The following is a 19079-nucleotide window of genomic DNA, read 5'->3' as shown; positions in this document are numbered from 1 at the left end:
AATTGCAGTTTGTGTTTTGATTTTTTCGTTAATCGCGACCGCTTTCTCTGCTTAGATGGACTTAAAAGTGTGGCAGTTGGATGAAATAATGGGCAGGTCTGTAATGACAATAATTAGCCTCCATCCACAGGGCGTCTCAGCCAGAGTTTAAGGAGGAGGACAAGTAATTGATGGCCTGGGATCAGCCTTCTCCTCTATTGTCATCCTGTTTACCACGGCTAATTATGGCTCACAGAGGAAGATGTGGGTATTATCGCTAACCAATGTATAATCTGAAATAATTCTTTTGATTGGCTCCTCGTGAATCATCCCTCCACGCCGCGTCCCTCACAAAAACTTTTGAAATGGCGCTTTTAAAATGAAAAAAAAGCACTCTCGATTTCTTTGGCGCTCCCGGTGATTGTTGCTTCAGTGCGATGGAGCACCATGCTCTTTAGCTGTCGTCTCAAAATAATCCCAGTCACAAGTTGATTTCCTCTTTCTGCCGCTCCTCTCTCTCTCTTTCTCTCTCTCTCTTTCTCTCTCTCTCTCTCTCTCTCTCTCTCTCTCTCTCTCTCTCTCTCTGTGTGTGCAACAGCAATGCCGACTTACAATACAGACGAACAGATGTAACGTGCCGCTTTGTCACTATTTCAGTTCTGGTCTGTTTTGAAACGGTTCATTGACAGTACTTCAAGCTTCTGTAGCAAAGGTGAGCCGGACACGAAAAGGCTAAGTGTCTGGATGCGGGATCATAGAGGCAGTGGCAGCAAAATAGTCTTCCTAGACATCCCAGAGGACTGTGAGGCCGGCACATGACCAGGTAATGGCCCCCAGTGGGAGGGTCGGGAGGAGGAGGGGAGGGGCTGTCAGAGCACACAGGCGCCGGCGTTGGCGGTTAATGGAGCCGCTTCTGCCCCGACCCGGCGCCCCCGTTCACCATCAAGCCTCTCGGCTGGAGGGTTTATTTGTTTTGTTTCCTCTGGCTGGTCAGACTGAGAGGTTTTCTTCTCCCAGTCGGTGAAACAATGGACCAACGGGATCATCAGAAGATGATGGAGCGAGAGAAGCAAGCGATTTGAAAGTGATTCGGGAAACGCAAAAGTTATTTTATTATCCACGTCTATTTATTTCACAGTTTTGTGGACGGATGGATGGACGGACGGATGGATGGATGGACGGACGGATACTTTATTCATCAATTAGTTTGTCACAGTAGCAGCAATTTACACAGAAGACATAACAAATATCAGGAATGCAAAATACTCAACATGCACAACAAAAGTAGAGTGTATTAATTTCAAAATAAAGAAAAAAATGTGCAAAAATGCAAAGCGTGTAAATCACGAGGAGCCCATGAGTTACGGGACGATGTCAATGCTTTCAGATAATTCAGATTCTCACGGTACAAGTGTACTTTGTCCTCGTGGGTCTGAACCTCAGAGAAGAGCTGCACTGTACACGCGTGTGTGTCTGTGCAGTGTGTGTGTGTGTGTGTGTGTGTGCGCCATTCACCGCTGAGTTGAGTGTGTAAAACTAAACCGACAGTTACCCCTGGATTCACCCACCGTGGCAAATCCAAAATGATGGGAGGAAAGCTAAGATGACAGCCGGGCTATATTTAACCCGGCGTGTATTGGTGTTCATTTGGCACGACTCTGCCAGCGCCCGCAGCGGCCAGACTCAGAGAAAAAAAACTGAAATATTTGTTGGAGAAACAACTTCTTTGTTTGGTGTTGTGTGTCTGTGCACATGAGAGACACTACCCTCACTACAATACTCCACATGAGTCACAGCTGGAAGTTATTCACAGCTTGAAACACAAACTATGTAAGTAAGCTCTTCAGAATTACGCAGCTTTAGTAGCTCAGCGCTCATCGCTGCTTCTAGCCTCTAATGTATGGACCATAAAACCATGGTTGAGATCCAGGACTCCGATGAAATAACTCAGGATTGCGTCGTCGAGTCTCTTCGCTGTACACATTATGTGAGGAAGCGCTGTTGTATCAGGAGCGCTGCCATTCATCCATGAAATGGGACAGATTACATCCGTCTGGGATAAGGCGGTAAAAGGGGGCCGGATATGAGGCACAGCGAGTCTCCCAAAACTCAATAATGCCAAACTCTCATCTGCTGGCCAGGAAGATAAGAGCCGTCTGGATAGCGGTGATGTGGCGCCACAGGTGCGCTTTCTTTTTATTTCATCTTGCGTAATCCCATTCGGCTGTTGTATTGTGTTCGTTCGGGCGCAGTTGCCAATACGAGAGGATGCATGACATGTACTGAACATCAGTGCCATGATTGCCGGAGCAGTCTTCAGTAAAGACGCTTTTCTAAACCCCTCCCTGGTTCGCTTAAATTATGGATCCAACTATGGCGAAGGCACGACCCGCCCTGCTTTGCCTCTGATTGGCCGGTGCTCTGTGCCTCTGTTTGTTGGACTGGTTCGATGAAGGCAGGAGGACTGAGCTTGGTTAAGGTTAAGTAAGTAAAAGGTAATTAAAATGTCTGAATCAGCAGGTTAGGGTAAGACCTTTACCATTTCTCAGCTTTGCTGCTTGACTTCCTTTAGACCTTTGTGGATTTGATGAGACAGAGGTCTGCCTACGCAAGATTACTTTGAATTAAGCAGAAAAAGAAGCAAGGAGTCGCTATTGGCAATGAAAAGCCGAGCGTGGCTGAGCAGACAAAGGAAACCTGCAGAAACTTCACTCACAATGTGACAGTGATGACAGGTGAATTGTAGTGAAGAAACACGACAGAATAACACTGAGAATTGTACGATTGTAACTTGAGTCCGCAAGGTTCACAAAGGTCAGGCTTTTTGGTTTAAATTTTGATTACAGATAAAATAAATGACTGATGTGCTGCTTGAAACGTGCCAGTCGAGGCCGGAGAAATTCCTCAAGGAGATGTTGTTGGACAATCAAAAGTATCAAAGCGTTTTTCAATATTTCCACATCGCAGATTATACAGTATCCCACCCACCGTCCTGGAAGAATGGCCAACACACCCTCTAAAAAATAAATAAGCTCTATAAAAATAATAATGAATAATAGTTATATCATAAACAAAACAGATAAATGGAAGAAAAAAAAACGACAAACACAGGGTAGAATACATTTAATAAAGTTTCTCCAACGATATCAGTTATTCTTGTTGTGTGGAGATCATGTATCATAATACACCAGAATAGTTGCCCAACTTTGAAAAAAAAGTCAAAGTTAACCGAGCCCGGTATGTGTAGCCGAGCTTTTCCAACTTCGAGAGAACCAGTACCTCCTCAACGCAGCGGCTGCTAAAGGGAGAGAGACAGACCTCCAATTATCTGGAACGAGATGCCTCGGTAAAAGCCAGAGCGTTGAGAGACACTTGACTTGGTTTTGGGTCTTTGGGCGTATCACAAGAGAGTTTAAAAGACGATTGCACCGTTGAGAGATTGCAGGAGATGTTTGGACGGAGGTGGGCAAATTAGCTCAAACAATGTCTGACACATACGGAGGCTGTGCGGATGACTGCAACGGACGATTCTCTCTCCAAAGTCCTCCTCCCTTTTTTGAAGTTGAGACGCTCCTAGAAAGGCAAGACCATCAATCTGAGATCGAGAGCGTTGTAGCTGAGTGCAAACTAAGATACTATTGGCTGTATTTTGACAACACACTGTTTTAGTCCTCCCAGCTCTCCATCTCTTCTCAGCAGGAGAGTAGTAATGGACTCCCACTCTGTTACCTTTTCCCCGGTGTCTCTGTCATCTATTTAGTCTCCCTGCTTCTCTCCCTCTTACTCTGTTTGTTTTTCTCCATGCGTACCCGTCTCCAATCAGGTCCTCATCCCCCTGAATTGGATCAAAGATTAAGGTTGCTAAGCTTCAGTATTTGCCGTAGCTAGCAATCCCACAATCTAGCAGCTAAATACATAGATTTATTCAAGTGCAGCTCTTACATCAGAAAAGCATCGAACGTGGTAAAGTCTTTGTGCATATGGGATCCAGAGATAAATGCAGATGATCAGAGCGAGCAGCCTTTCAACAACTAATTATAAGCTCTGGTTTCAAAGTCTCCGTCCGTAATCCCCCTGCTGCACAGCTCCGAGCTTCAGCGGAGAGAGATAATAATGCTAGCCTCAGGCGCGAGGCTACCTCATTAGCATCTCCGAGATTGTTGTTGTTTGCGTTTGTTTGTCTGGAGCAGCGTGTCGTCCTAAATGATAAATGACACAAAGTGGTTTTGCAACAATTTCCCCCCTATAGCTCGTCGAGTCGTCGCGATGGCGGACCGAGATCAGAGATCATTAAGCGCCATTACGCCGTCTTCGCATGCGGAGACAGAATTTCCCATCAATCCGGTGTCGACATCTTTCGCACTGCAAAGCACCGCCTGTGTTCCTCGTGTTTATGTATTTTGCTCTGATTCATTCATTTAGAATGATCGATTGTCTGTTTGTGTCGTTTTGAAGAGTTCCGTCACATTTATAGTAAATGTTGGAAAAAGCCATGGCTTATAGTCGTGCCACTCTACCACACGCCCAACACGTTAAGTATACGCACATCCGTCGTGGAACAATAATCATAAAAAGATGGCCACTGCTACATTATTTGTTCCTGCTGAAATTAGTGAAAATAACTATTTGGGACTAGCATTTATTCTCAGAAGTGAATATAAACACTGTGTTGGAGAAGGGGAGTGTACTATTCTACATTTTAATAGTACACCTAAGAGACCAGGTCGGTCCTAAACCAGGTAACTCAGGAAGTAAGACTCACTATAGGACTCACTTGTAAACGTGTTACTCAAAATATTAAGCCAGATAACTTGTATACATGGCCAAGAAATGGTCCATCTTTCTCTGAGAATGGCTCAGTTATAGAAACCTGTTTTTCTTTGTCAGCAGATTTCTGCATAATGTCGACTGTAACCTAGTTTCACGTCGGACACGAGAAGGTAAAGTCGGCTTTCACATGGAATCTGACAGACGGCAAACTGGATATCATTTTAGTGGAAGAGAGTAAGACAGTAAAATGAGGTTAAAAGTTAAAACAGTTTTTACTTTGGACGGCTGGGAAAAAGTTATTTAAGTTTGCAATGGAATAATAAGAGAAAGCTGTACTTTTTTCCCCGGCCCTCGTCAGTGATGTCCATTCCCTCTCTGTAACGTGTAAATGATTGTAACACTGTTCATTTATCACTTGCAAAATGAATAAGTCCCAACCAACTGCAGCCATAGATTGTATTTAGTGAGGAGAGCGAATAAGAAGATTGCCTATTCTTTGAGCTGCAGTTATTATTGAATCCTCATTCTTCATGTTCCGGATCCTTTTTGTAAGCCCGCAGTGGAAGTTATTACATTCTTCGGCTGCTCATACTTTGGACTGATTAGCATCTCATTGTGCAAATTGAACAGCCTCACCTTGTCCCCTTACCATGGCCCAATTAAATCCCAAAAGACACGGCATTTCTTTCACAATTCTTTTGAAAAGGCGACGGCGGCCGGCCCCGCTTTCCCACTTTCCCTCCGAGACCCAAACAAAGACACTAACCCTCCTCCCCTCCAATTTATTCTTGATGACAATTTGTCGAATGTAAACAAATCGAGGAGGAGTCGCGTCGAGTCATAAACGAAAGCGATGGGCGGTTTGCTGATTTTCCGACACACGCTGATTGCCAGAGAGTGGATGAGGGTGGATGAAGCGGACCACTTGGTTTCCACTTGAGCTTGAGCATTCGGACCGACGCAAATGAGGCTCTTGAGTTGCGAAGGTTAATGGAGTGACGTAAACAAACAGGACTGTCATCGCCGAGCTTTATTCATGAGCATTCATAGCCTCGTTTGGGAGGTGTCAGTCGATCAAAGATGTCGTTACTGTACGTTTGAAGATTGTTTTTATCTTTTGAAGCTGCTGTAATCAATATCTTTTGACTGACAGCTCCCAGATGTGGGTGTGTAACTGTGTGAAACTCCACCATGAATAATATAAAAGTGAAACACATGAATATTTTTATTTTAACAATGTATAAACTCGTCACGATGAGATCGCAGAGAATAATCACCCCTCAGCTCTGGGGAGATTTCTTTTTTTGGGCATTTTCCAGCTCATTGTATGGTTTTACGGCCTGCAGCAGGCTGCAGAACCATCTGATAAACACACTACTACACTTCCCGAGCACCAAATGGCAGTGATACAAATTTAACAACTGGCTGGGGAACGTAGTTGAGCATTTGGCGGAAAAGAGCCGGAGATTTCCCTCAGGGGTTGGTGGAGAACATAAAACAGAGCTGAAAGGAGAGCGTGTTGGACCTCCGTGCATCAGGAGACCAGAAAATACGACTTCAAATGAATGTTAATGTTGCTAGATGTGTAAATAAGCAACCGTTTGCTTGCATGTTGACCATATCAAAGTCCTACAATGCCAATGTTTAGTGTTACAGATTGTTCCACTGTGCAAGGATGGCAAAAAAAAAGAAGGTTAATGCAGGATGGACAGATAGAGGATGTTGGTAGCCGAGTGGTCACAGCACATGCCAAATAACTGCAGTATCCTGGGGTATGTTCCGACCTTGCGACCCTCGTTTCATGTCATAGCTCTCTCCCCCCCCCCCCCCTCTCTCCTTTCCACACTGTCCTCTGTCAAGTAAACAAAACGATGATCCAAAATGTAAAATCGCATGCTTTGCTTTGTCACCGCAGATCCATATGCGAAGCTCCACCTGGTGCAAAACGGCAAGAGGCTGAAGAAGAAGAAGACGACAATCAAGAAGAACACCCTCAACCCTTACTACAACGAGTCCTTTAGCTTCGAAGTCCCGTTTGAACAAATCCAGGTACGTCCTCATCCATTCACAGAGCAGGTTTTGTGCAACATTCATGCTCACAACGCTGAGATCTCCGAACGCTTCTGTGCTTCGCTGCAGAGACAAATTGTGCTGTAAGGACCCACAAAACATTTGGTTACATCGAAATAATTGATAAGTGGGAGCTCATTTTCCCAAATAATCACTTTAGAGGCTTTTCATCACAACAATATAATCACCTCATTTTAAATCAGCCTTGGTTTCGCAATTTGACAAGCCGATTGCTCGCTGGATGTTATTCTCTGCTCTAGTTTTTGCCTGTTGCATGTACCTCAGTGCTAGTTCTTGCATGTCTTACCATCGTTACTATGCTTAAAGTAACCTCCTGTATCAGAAGTAACGCGTTTATCTTTTTCCAGAACATTACGAAGGAATGGATAATGAATGCACACACTTTGCCAGAAAGGAAAAGCAACAAACTACATTATCTCTTTATGCAAGACAGTAATTGAGTCAAATTGATGAAGCCTGTCACAGCTCACAAATCACTGGGTTTGGGTCTATGAGGCTCAATTTTAATTGAAACTGTGTTGATCCCAATCAAACTCATCCAATCCAAGCCCTTATTTACTGGTGCTGATGCCAGTACTACGGCTCCATGTACATGTATTATCTCATCATTGAGAGGCAGGTTAAATAATGATGAGTGCCATTGATTAAATCATAAACTTGCCATTGATTCGGTGTATTGACTGCTCTCCTGAAGGCCAGGCGAACAGTACCTAAGTTTAAAACATACTCGATTAACCTAATTGGATTGTGACCAATCAGTCCAACTTCTTCAAGACTTTGTAGTAAATGTTACGCTGATTGCCTCTCAGCTCGGTAGGCCTCTGGCTACGCTGCGTCTGGTTTTAAATAAAGACACTTAAAGCTGTGGTGACCTTTCATGACAGACATACTCCCGCAAAATCGCCTCCAATGTTGTCTGATGTTGAAGGGAAAACAAATACAGTGCAATTACATTTTTTTCCATCATTCCCATCACAAATTACTGCTTCTAGAAAGCTGCAAATTAACCGCTTTTATCTGCAGAGGCGTTTTGGGGATTTGAGTTAAACCTGACCTCAGGACTATTCGTGCAATTAATTACAAATAAATTAAACGAATAAAATATAAACTTTTGAGTTGTTACAAGATGACATAGCTGTGAAACTTAAAATGTACCCAAAAAATATAAATTGACATAGCAGATTGTATACCCAAAGCCAATTCACAGTGTTTAGATGATGTATAAAATAGATTAAACTACAAGTACAGTATCAGGATGCTATGTGAGTGCATTAAATACAGAGCCTTGTTTAGCATAGCTTAGCATAAAGACTAGAAGCAGGGGGATAAACCCTGGCGTGGATAAACCCTTGTTCATAAGACTGGTATCAATTCAATAAGCTCATATCCTAAAATATCCAGGTGTTGGCAAAGTCATTGATAATCCATAATGCTATCATTATTGGTAAACTCCTCACAGCCTGAAGAATTGAATCAGCAAAGCAACACTGATGGTCATTGATGACTAACAACATCGTGTGCTAATTTTGAATATAAGAAAGCCGTGATTCAATTAGCAAATTGAAGGTGAGCTGGCCCTTTAAAGACCAACTAACCCCAACCAGCCATCTGGGAGCCATGTTCAGTATTTCATTACATGGTGTATTAGGCATGCTCTTTTACAGCGGAGGCTCTGAGCTCATGCAGAATCCCCGTCTCAGTGTGCCAGTGGATCGAAACTTAATCAGGGCTCTTTGTTCACTAATTCATATTCTCTGCCAGAGATTAATGTCCAGGTTACTCCTCTTTGTAGTGTCCCTTTGAATGAATACATGCCGGGGCTGAGACTCAGACCTCTGAGTAATCAAACATTCTGCTGTGTTCGGCTCTGGAAATAACCGAGGCCTGCTCAGTTACTGTTAATCAACATTAATGTCTGGAGGAGCACATCTTTGCATTACTGGGCGAACCAGCGGAGCTTCATGTCGTTATTTTTCTGTGCTATCGTAACATGGCAAAGTTTATCAGGACTTTTAAATAATCTGTTCTAACCTCTCAGGATCTAGTAGATCTTCTTTAGCGCTTACAGTTCAACACACACAGGAACTTAACGTAAAAAATAAAAAGAACATTAACAAACAATAACTGTTGTGAGAAATGCAGTGCAGAAACAATGTGACAGTGAGCATACAAGAAGAAGAAATTGCACAGATTGTCATTTATATTGTCTTTTAGAGCGCAGAGCCCAGCCCGTGTGATGTATGACAGTGATATCTTTTTACTACAGTTTATCAGATCTTGTGATATTTGAGTCAGGGACCTTAAAATGTCTGTTGTGCTGGACGTGCTGCTCTCTTGATTTTATTTCCCTGGGTTTCTCTGCTCTGATGCAGCGCAGCATCCGTCGAGACAAATCTAATACAAATAATAATAAACCAACAATAAACCACTGTTCTAAACAAAACTTGGGAAGGGCTTTTAACCGTATAAAGAGAAATATGAGAAAACAGAATAAAGACATTTATGTGAGTTCTTCTGAGTCTATCTAACCAGAAGGTCTCTTCAGTGGCTGTCTGCTTATCACATAGACTTCCCCAGCAGACACTGACTGAACAAAGTGGAGTTTCTTTGTTTGACAAAAGTTAACACAGCTAGTGCAGCCATCAGCATTAACCGCCCATATGCAGACGACACCTGGACTTACACTCACGCTCTTCATTTGTCTCCTGCTTTCCCCTTTCTATAGAAAGTGCAAGTTGTTATAACTGTTCTGGACTATGACAAGATTGGCAAGAACGATGCCATTGGCAAGGTCTTTGTGGGCCTCAACAGCTCGGGGACGGAGCTCCGCCACTGGTCCGACATGCTGGCCAACCCCAGAAGACCCATCGCGCAGTGGCACGTGCTGAAGCCCGAGGAAGAGGTGGACTCTCAGCTCTCCACCAAGAAATAGGCAGGGCCCTTTCAGCACCTGCCTTGTAGTACTCTTTAGCCAGTATGTGTAAATACCTCAGTGATATATGGGTCCATCCATGTTAACCCCTCTTTACCCCGTCTCACCCAGCTTTACCGCTCCTAATATCACAAACAATCCTAATTGTTCAAACGTCCTGCCATCTCCCACCTTCTGCTTTTTTTTCATATTCTCTTCTATTCTTGCTTTCTCGATTGTTTGTTTGTTCCTCTCTGATTCAGCAGTTTTTGTTTTCCATGTCTGTGCCCTTCACCGCCCCAACCAAATGCCCCCTTCTTTTAAGCAATATGATCTGTATAGATAGCGCATGTCTGAAAGAATTTATTGTACCACAGTTGTATATATAAGTATGCAGACAAAAATGATTTCTAGTTTATGTGTTTGTATGTTGTTACCCGTTTCCTAATCCGTGTATATCTTGATGTTTTTAATAAGATGTTCTATTTTAAATTATGTAAATGGAGATATAGAGGAAAGCCAATATTATATATCCCAGGATTTAAAAATTCTACCTTATTACCTTATTGCATTCCAGAAAAAAGGAGAATTCCAACCTGCAAGACACTAGTGGAAATATATTTACATTATAAAGGACAATGTCTGGCTTTAAGTTCAGCAGAGTATCATTGCAGAAAAGACAGATGAATATATATACACTAAAAACTCCAAAATACAAGGCCATTAACTACTATGGTTCTGAGGGGAAAATGATGCTGCTGGAAATTATACAAGCACATGATTTCTTACAACTTTTTTGTACTTATTTCTCAATCAGAGGACCTATATGTTCAGCTTGATGCACAGTTACCAGAAACAATACCCAGTTTGCATTTATTTCATCCATATTTGGCAGGATAAGTGATAAAGGTCCTCGTTTTAAAGGCCGTTGTTCACTTAAACTGGCTTGTTTTCTTTTTCCAAAAAAGAAAATATTGTCCCAACAAAGACTCATTTCTTAACTTTTCAAAAACCAACCCCTTGTGAAAAAAAGCACCAATCTGTAGCCATTGTGTCCTTAAGCTCGTTTAACAATATTTTGTTAACTGTTTACTTTGAACAGCCTTGTCGTTGTTGGAAGTATAGCGCATTTAGGCCAGGGTCCGATCTTCAAGAGGAAGTAAAGACGGAGAAAAAAAGAGTCGGCGCTCTGGTTTTAAGAGGACTATTTTTTAGAGCAATTCAACGTCTTGACTATTTTTCGTAAACTGCATGATTTTTTTTACAATCTTTACTAAAGGCCGGGACGCGGGGGAGATCTACTGACACCAGGGGCTGTCTCTTCTGATACAATCCCCTTGCCTTCAATCAGAGGAGAAAAAAAAAAAAAAAAACAGAGTGACGTCTAAACGTTGGGTCAATGTATGTCTTTACATTGACGGAGGCGAAGCGACTTCTAAACACTGCCATTTTCAGAGGTGACTTATGTAAAGATCCTCTCTTCATGCACACTCCCACTTGCTAGTGGTTGTAGCTTTGGTTTATTGGGAACAATGTCTTTGGCTGCAATGGTGCCCTGAATCGCAGTCTTTGCTTTGCGTTGCCTTCTCACAGTGACAATAGAGCTAGCCATGTTTTACTGCCAATTTTAACTTTTTATGTGGCTGCCGTTTTGCACTGGATGTCTTTGAACTAGCTTGTTGACGTCTTTTAAAAACAGTTTTTGGGATAATTGTTGAGCCGGCTTTATTTCAGGACACCTGCAGGCGGAGCCAGAAATCCACCTGTTGGATCGGCTTTACGCAAAGAAAAAGGAAAAGAAAAGAAAGCAATGATGACAAATCACATTTCAGCCAACAGCAGTTGCATCAGTTTTGTTTTCTTGTTGGCACAGGACTACACCAAGAGATTGCGAAATAACCGTAAAGTTAATGGTCTGCGGAGGCTCCATCACGTCCTTTACTACGGGTCCAATTAGCGAAGGAATAAGTCTCCATGAAGTCTCTTATCTCGGAGGAACCTCTTGCGTATACTCGATGCTAGCTTCAGGAGGACTTTCTAAATGTTTTCAATGTTATTGTGTAGTTGATAGCACTATTATAAAAAAGCTACTTGTCATTCCATAGGAGTCTCTGAGGACTGCTTTGTGTATCACTGTGACTGCCGTGTGTGCTTAGAGATGTAGACTTATCAGTAGGTAGCGAAACCAGTCTGTTCTGTAGTGATGTTGTAGCGTTTACTGCCATTTTCCCTTCCACACGCAGAGGAAGAGAGCGAGAGAGATGCGGGGAGAGAGAAAAAAAAGGCAGAAAGACATTTTATCTGAGCGCGAGTGGGTCGTTTCACACAGCATTTTGTTGAGCACTGTGCAATACTTGTATGTTCATCCCATAGTGTTAACGTGGGTGGTGTTGCCCGAGGAAAAAAAACAGAAAAACAGATTCTAACCCTTGTTGATGATTCCAGTCCAGAGAGATGTTTCTCCTTTCCAGTGAAATGGTTAGGACGCAGCACACTAGCAGATTCAGCTTACAGGTTGGAGCTTTGACACCTTTCGGCCCTTTTTTGGCAGGTTTGGGTTGTTTTTTTTTCTTCTTGCACACAGTTCCAGCATCAGAAGTTTCAGGGAGTATTAGTGAAATACCAAACAAGACTCTACATTTAAATATCCCCTAAAAATGCTGTGTAAATATTTACATATTTGTGTCCAGAAATGTATATCTAGAATAAATATAAAGTGATTATTCAGCTGCAAATATCATTTCATCCATCTATCGTCCACATCCTATATCTCGTCATCATGATTCCATTTTCATTAAGGACTTATTTTTGTTCATTTGTTAACTGCCCCTTTGATTCAAAACCCCCTTTTATATTTGAGATGAAAACTCTGAATGTACAGTACGGACTGTGTTGGTGTTGATTACTTTCACCGTGAGATTAGATGTACTTTTGCACTTTTTGTTGGAAACAAAATGTCCCTTTTTTAAACTATTTTTCTCAACTAGGAATTTATTTCATAACCCTTTGGGGTAAAATCACCCCTGACTGATTGCATTCCAAAATCACTGAACATACTTAAAAACAGCTGCACTCATAGCCCCTCTCCAGCCGGGGGATGATTTTATTTGATATGTTTTACATATGTAGATTTGTGATTTCCAGTACAGCTTCAGATTTAAATGAAAACAATAGATTAAAATACAAGACAAAGGCTTTATTTTAAAAAAGAAATAGCCTCAGCAATTTGATATTCATTATCCGATCAAAGCTGAAAGAAAATCCCAACAGAAATAAATACGTATGGGGAATTCAGTGACAGGCAGCATTGCGAAACCCATTGAATTGTGATGTGTGTGTGTGTGGGGGGGGGCGGAAACCCACAAAGCCTTTACCTGCAACGCAATGCTCCTGTTGTGATTATCAAAGTATGCATTTATAATCAAACCCCCAAATTCTCCTCTTGTAAAAACCAAGCTCTCTGTGTGACAAGGAACTAAAGATTCCCTCCAGTGGCTCTGACCAAACGCCACACTGACCTTTCGGAAACAAAAGCTGTGTAAAGTATTAGAATCTGATGCTGTAGAAAGATCCTAGTTGCCTTTGTGTAAATCAACTGCCTGCTTGAGTATTTTGTGTGTGGAAATTTTCTCTGTAATCTCGTAGAACTGTTTGGGGTGTTTTTTCCTGCCATATTGCTCGCGGCGACGGCGAGCCGCTGACAGTTATATTTGCTGTGTATACCTTCATTTTTGACGAGGTGTTTTACAGTTTTGTTTCACTTTTGTGTAGTGATTCACTCTGTGGAGTTTTCTGACTGTTGTTATATAACTTCATATACACAAATGATCAATAAAAATGTTTTATTTCCTGTTGATACAGAAGCTTATCATGTCGTACTTTCAGTTACGTGTCACCAAAGCGTTCATTTAAGTAGCCGTGACTGCCTCTAATAGAAGCTTTAATAACAAAATCAACCTTTATTACGTTCACTACAGTGCTCATATTGATTGAGGAAGAATGAGTCACTGCTCCTGCACGCACCTCTCTTCACATCCAGAAGTGTCCGTGTGACAAATTCCACTTTTAATGGTGTTAGCTTCTGAACACTTTTGGCGTGGCTGTGAATCATCCACCACGGTCTGTTCACAAGGTCACTACTGCCACCTAGAGGACACAAAGAAGCATGGCACCGTGTGTGAGCACAACAATGTCACAAATATACCCCCCTCCCCCCCAAAAAAGATGATGTTTTCCATTTTGATTTATGCACAGATCAATATTCACTGATGTCTACCAGAGACAGAAAACAGGGACAGGTTTGTCCTGCCATGATGTCACATTGATTTGAGCCTCAGTGAATTTAATGAGAGCCCTCTGGGGTTGTAGATTTATAGATTTTAGGCTGCTGTGTTTATACGAAAGCACATTTGACAACCCATCAGTAAATAATGTCATTAAACCCCTTAAAGTTTACGTTAATGTACCCTTCATGTAGCCTAAAATGTATGTATGCATCTGCTTCTTTATTGAAGCTAAATTGTGTTTGGTTTACACTGAGTGAAATATTCTAACTGTGTTCTTATTTGTCATCACCATTCTATGAAATGGAAATATAAGCTATATTACATCATTATGAACTTTTTTTTTTTTTAAATAGCCTGACTAATTCAGTTTCTCTATAATTAATGTGAATGAAATTCTGTTTGAACAATATTTGGCTGCATAGAATGAGTTCATACCAATTGTCCTGCTAGTGGGAGGAGCAATACTTCTGTAATAGAGAGAAAACTATGCCTTAAGTAAGCTGTAAATAAAGTTCTGTAGACAATCATATATTTTGTCATATCATTCATATCGAAAAAAGGCCAAACTGTATTATCAAAATAACTTTCAGATTTGTTTGCCTATGAGAGATATTATTTTAAACATATATTGCTTGAATTGTAGAGGGAATGTTTCAAGATTCATGACAAACCTGTTTGACCTTGTACAGGCAGTGTCTCAGTCATTAAAGAAATAACATGAACAGATGCACAGAACAGGTAGGTAATTATAATAATTATTGTAAAAGCTGTGACAAACTTTAATGGAAATAAAATTTTTGAGTACTACATTGCTATGATTAAATATAATCGTGTAATACTCCTCATGCACTTAAGCAAACTGTAAATTGTGGACTTTTATTCAAAGTCCAAACGTCTCCTTTATTATTAGTTTTATTCTGAAAATCCAGAAGGAAGTGACGACTGAGCTTCCGCTTCGACAAGATAGCGGGAACTAGCGGGTATCATTCCGGAAGTTGTGTTTATCAGATGAAAACATGTCACGCCCGTCTAGTTTCAGGGTATATAAACTAATTCAAAATGTATTTTCTTTGTCATAAAACCATAGTACTTGGCATACGTGGTTTAGTTGGTTTAATTAGAACCGCATTTGTCTTTCACGAATTAATGCTTTTGTTTCTTAGAACAATGACCGGATGCGTATATATGCGCTAGTTAGCCTTAACTTGACAGCCTTGCATGACTGTGACAGCTCTGGTACCACCTTCACAGTTGCAGTAAACTCATCTGGCGCTGCCTCCTGCCTTGTCAAACAACCTTCACAGTTAAAAGACTGACAGGAAAATGCTGTCCTACATCATTGGTGTAAGTACAACTTAACGGGAAGTGTCCCTGTTTGTTTAGTTTAAGCTAAACCCACTGCGCTAGCTTAGACTAACATTAGCTTGCATGTTTTGCTAAGTTAGTTTCCCTAACCAAAGTGTTCGGGCCCTTGGCCACAGGCATGGCTGTGACTCATTTCTCCTGTTGAGGATTAAACTAAAATGGGTCGACGAGAGCGAGACAACGCCCCTCGGAGGTCTCAAACGTTTGATAGCTAATGCTAACTGGTGGTCTGACTCATTCTCTCGTGTGTTTTTAGTTTTGACCTTTTTATGGTTGCAGTTGATCCGAGGCGGCGTCGACAGCATCATCAACTTGATCTTCAGACTTCTCTTCGGAAAGAAGAAGCTGGCTTTGACCTTAGAGGATCCCAACATCAAGTATGCACTGCGGCTGTTGGACAAGCAGGTAACCACGTTGAATATCATTGTATAAAACCTGTAAAACTTTTTTTTTTTCTTTGCAAAAATAAAGTCGGTCTTAATCAACTCAGTGGCAACAAGTTCAGAAATCGCACTGCTTGCTGCGGCAAATCGCCTGTTTGCAAACGCAGCAGGTGCGTTCAGGTGCCGCGTTTGCTCTGCGTGACGTTTGCTTTTCCAATGCAGCTTTTTTCGATTTGTTTGTTCTCTGATGAACTCCTGTTTATTTTGTGCAGATTGTCAGCCATGACACGAGGAAGTTCCGCTTCGCCCTGCCTTCCCCTGAACACATCCTTGGTCTCCCTATTGGTTAGTATGTGCACTCATTCAATCAATAATTAGCATATTGAGACAAGCAGGAAGTCATCACGACAAGTGTTTGTTGAAAACAAAACTCAAAATAAAGCAGCTTGTATAAGAAGACAAAACATAGGAATTAAACAGTTAAACTAGGAAGGTAATATAGTGACTGGAACCATCACCTCGTTTGTTGTCTTTCTCTGAGCTCAATGTCTGCCAATGACTTTTTTTTAAACATTGTATCGTTGCTGTTACTAATGATCAAACAAGAAGCTACTGATATGAAAAGTAAACTGAGGGCACATATTGTTCTGTGCTTTCTTCTCCAGGGCAGCACATCTATTTGTCTGCGAGAATCGACGGCAAGCTGGTCGTCCGTCCGTACACGCCGGTGTCCAGTGACGACGACAAAGGCTACGTGGACTTGGTGGTGAAGGTACAGCCACCAGAAAAGTTGTTTCTATTAAGTAGAGGTGTTGGTTTTATTTTCCTAAACCACTTTATTTTGTCGTCCCATGTCAACAGATTTACTTTAAAGATGTCAATCCTAAATTCCCCGAGGGAGGCAAGATGAGTCAGTACCTGGAGAGCCTCAGGGTCAACGACACTATTGATTTCAGAGGACCCAGCGGTCTGCTCGTTTACAAGGGCAAAGGTGAGCGCCTTGACCTCATTCAGTGGGTAAAAAGATGCTTCTGGATCTGATATTGTAACTTTTTATCCTTCGCAGGTGTTTTTGCCATTCAATCGGATAAGAAGACCCCGGCTGAAACCAAGACGGCTAAACACGTCGGCATGATTGCTGGAGGGACTGGTGAGGAGAACTTCTAAACTCATCTCTAAAAGTATCACGATCAAGTCAGGCGACCTCAGCTTCTCTTCGTCCTTGAATCTCAATCTCGTCTGTCGAACCTTGTTCATTGTTTGCGTGACTCGATTGCCACGTTGGATGTTTTAAATTCTCTCCATCCGGTTCTCATTTGAAATGTCCTCCGCTGTATTACTATATAAGTACTTTGTTGTATTATAATCTCGCTGGAAATGTCGCCCGAATAAGGATTTTCTTTTTTTTTGGGGGGGGCCTTGTGTATTCCTTTTTAACTCACAATACTTTTCATTATCTACTTTACGCACTCTTATGACCTTGTATTCTATTGAATTTTTTTTGAATGTCTTATCTTATTTCTACTGGTTTGAAGTGCTAGTGGTTTAGCGATGTTTTTCGCTCAGTCATATCTGATCAAACTGCCACACAGACCTTGTAGAACATGCTTATTGTTGGCACGAATGTATGTGTTGTAGAGAAATACTACTTTGCTGTAACACTTTGCTTTGTTGGAACCAAGGCACACACACACGGGTGACCACATACTGTTATTTATTTTTGTATATTGAAGGTAATTTGTATGTCTGAAGCCTCTTCTGTTTTTCTTCCAGGCATCACTCCCATGTTGCAGCTCATCACAGCTGTGATGAAGGATCCCCAGGACCAGACGGTGTGTTACCTGCTGTTTGCAAACCAGGTCAGTTTCACAGGATGAAGTATTGTGAAAAGGGTATTTGTTTTCCTTTTAAAATTGGGGAGAGCGTGGTTGATACTAAAGCAGAAGTGGAACTTTGCTCTTCCTGTCCTATCGCAGACTGAGAAAGACATCTTGTTGCGACCGGAGTTGGAAGAGATCCAGGTCAACCACCCGGACCGGTTCAAGCTGTGGTTCACCGTGGACAGAGCACCCGAAGGTGAGCGTTCTCTTCGTGAAGTCTGAAAACGGCTTTTGTCCCCCTGATATTGTGTATTAAATGCTGTCGTACATATTGGTTAACAGGAAGTTGAGTTTCTCTAGTTTTGTAAGAACTTGTCCTCACAATCGGGTCATTTATACCTCTGATTATGTTATTTCTCTTGTATTTAGGTAACTAACACACCAATGTATTGATTTCAGCTATAAAATGTATACATCAAAAGTTCTAAGAACTCCAAGATGTCTTCAAACTGCTTTGCCAGAATAAATAGAAACTGACATTTTTGTTCACCACGGTGCGCCGTGCTGCTCTCGGCCATTTTGGACACTGCCATAAACACAATGGGTGTGATTTATTAAAAGATCTAATTGGATGCCAGTTTACAGTGTCTTATGTACACATCTGAAAAAATGGTTACACTGTCTTATTGAAACTCCTTTTCTCTGTCAGACTGGGAGTACAGCCAAGGCTTCATCAATGAAGACATGGTGAGGGAACACCTGCCGCCTCCCGGTGAAGACAGCCTCATCCTGATGTGCGGCCCTCCTCCCATGATCCAGTTCGCCTGCAACCCCAACCTGGACAAAGTCGACCACTCCAGCGACCGCAGGTTCACCTTCTAGACGTCCGTCCACGTCAACAAGAGGAGATTCGGGGGCGCACGAGGGCGTTCTGTTATATTCACTACTCCGAAAAGCATTACAGTTGCAGTGGGTATTGCACTTTGTGTACAATATTTAGGCTACAATATATTCATGCAACACTCACCACAGCGCGGACCAAAATTCAAGTACTCTGTGTCACTGAAGGGAAAGAGTTAAGGGAATAAAGAAGAGTATGGAATCAAGGATGTGATTACGAATCTGTTTGCAACAATATCAGACGTGTTGAGGTTTGTCAGCTGTTTGAGTGCCTTAACACATGCAAAGCTTTTTTTATGCATTGCAACCACATGCTTCGTTTATACATAATTGTATTTAATCCATTGTTGCTGTTGTGAATGCGTTTGTTATACCGGCCCCTCTACCTATCGTCACGTCAAAGATGTCAATATTTTGCTACAACATGTTGTGATGTGGTTGCTAACATGACATGTTTGCTGCAAGTCTGACAACAGCAGCTCCTTGTGCTGGGTATGCAAAATAAAATTAAAAAAAACATTGCTCCTGATTTTGTTGTTTTGTTCTTTACATCTCCCTGTTTTGCAAGTGCTTG

General features: G+C 41.8%; 2 protein-coding genes across 6 annotated transcripts in view; both read left to right on the top strand.

The window, feature by feature from the left end:
- syt1a (synaptotagmin Ia) overlaps positions 1-13605 on the top strand; it is a 75054-nt gene extending 61449 nt beyond the window's left edge. For all 4 annotated transcript variants that reach the window (XM_068586629.1, XM_068586630.1, XM_068586626.1 and 1 more), the window contains 2 exons: positions 6665-6798; positions 9566-13605. In XM_068586629.1, coding sequence (XP_068442730.1) covers positions 6665-6798; positions 9566-9772 — 341 coding nt within the window. In that variant the 3' untranslated portion in view covers positions 9773-13605. The remainder of the gene's footprint in view (positions 1-6664; positions 6799-9565) is intronic.
- A 1431-nt stretch (positions 13606-15036) lies between these two features.
- Positions 15037-19024, top strand: cyb5r3 (cytochrome b5 reductase 3). Of its 2 annotated transcripts, XM_068586632.1 has the most exons (10): positions 15037-15077; positions 15289-15381; positions 15682-15807; positions 16058-16130; positions 16451-16557; positions 16647-16776; positions 16852-16935; positions 17559-17644; positions 17762-17861; positions 18315-19024. In XM_068586632.1, exons 2-10 carry the CDS (start codon positions 15361-15363, stop codon positions 18485-18487), a joined length of 900 nt encoding a protein of 299 aa, XP_068442733.1. In that variant the 5' UTR covers positions 15037-15077; positions 15289-15360; the 3' UTR covers positions 18488-19024. The 2 variants fall into 2 exon arrangements, with proteins under 2 accessions (XP_068442733.1, XP_068442732.1); XM_068586631.1 differs by lacking the exon at positions 15037-15077 and having other exon boundaries at positions 15113-15381.
- Positions 19025-19079: the final 55 nt, after the last annotated feature.

The sequence above is a fragment of the Clinocottus analis genome, unplaced genomic scaffold (genome assembly GCF_023055335.1).
Source record: "Clinocottus analis isolate CAN_PGR_092001 unplaced genomic scaffold, fCliAna1.0.p SCAF_20, whole genome shotgun sequence".
Taxonomy (NCBI): domain Eukaryota; kingdom Metazoa; phylum Chordata; class Actinopteri; order Perciformes; family Cottidae; genus Clinocottus; species Clinocottus analis.
Note: the sequence above shows the minus strand (reverse complement) of the source record. Positions and strands in the feature narration are given on the sequence as shown.

Bases quoted from the DNA above. Each gene is read 5' to 3' on its own strand.
- cyb5r3 (XM_068586632.1), top strand. From the start codon at position 15,361: ATGCTGTCCTACATCATTGGT. The intron at 15,382-15,681 runs GTAAGTACAACT...TTATGGTTGCAG, and splicing joins TGCTGTCCTACATCATTGGT to TTGATCCGAGGCGGCGTCGA. The intron at 16,936-17,558 runs GTGAGGAGAACT...TTTTTCTTCCAG, and splicing joins CATGATTGCTGGAGGGACTG to GCATCACTCCCATGTTGCAG.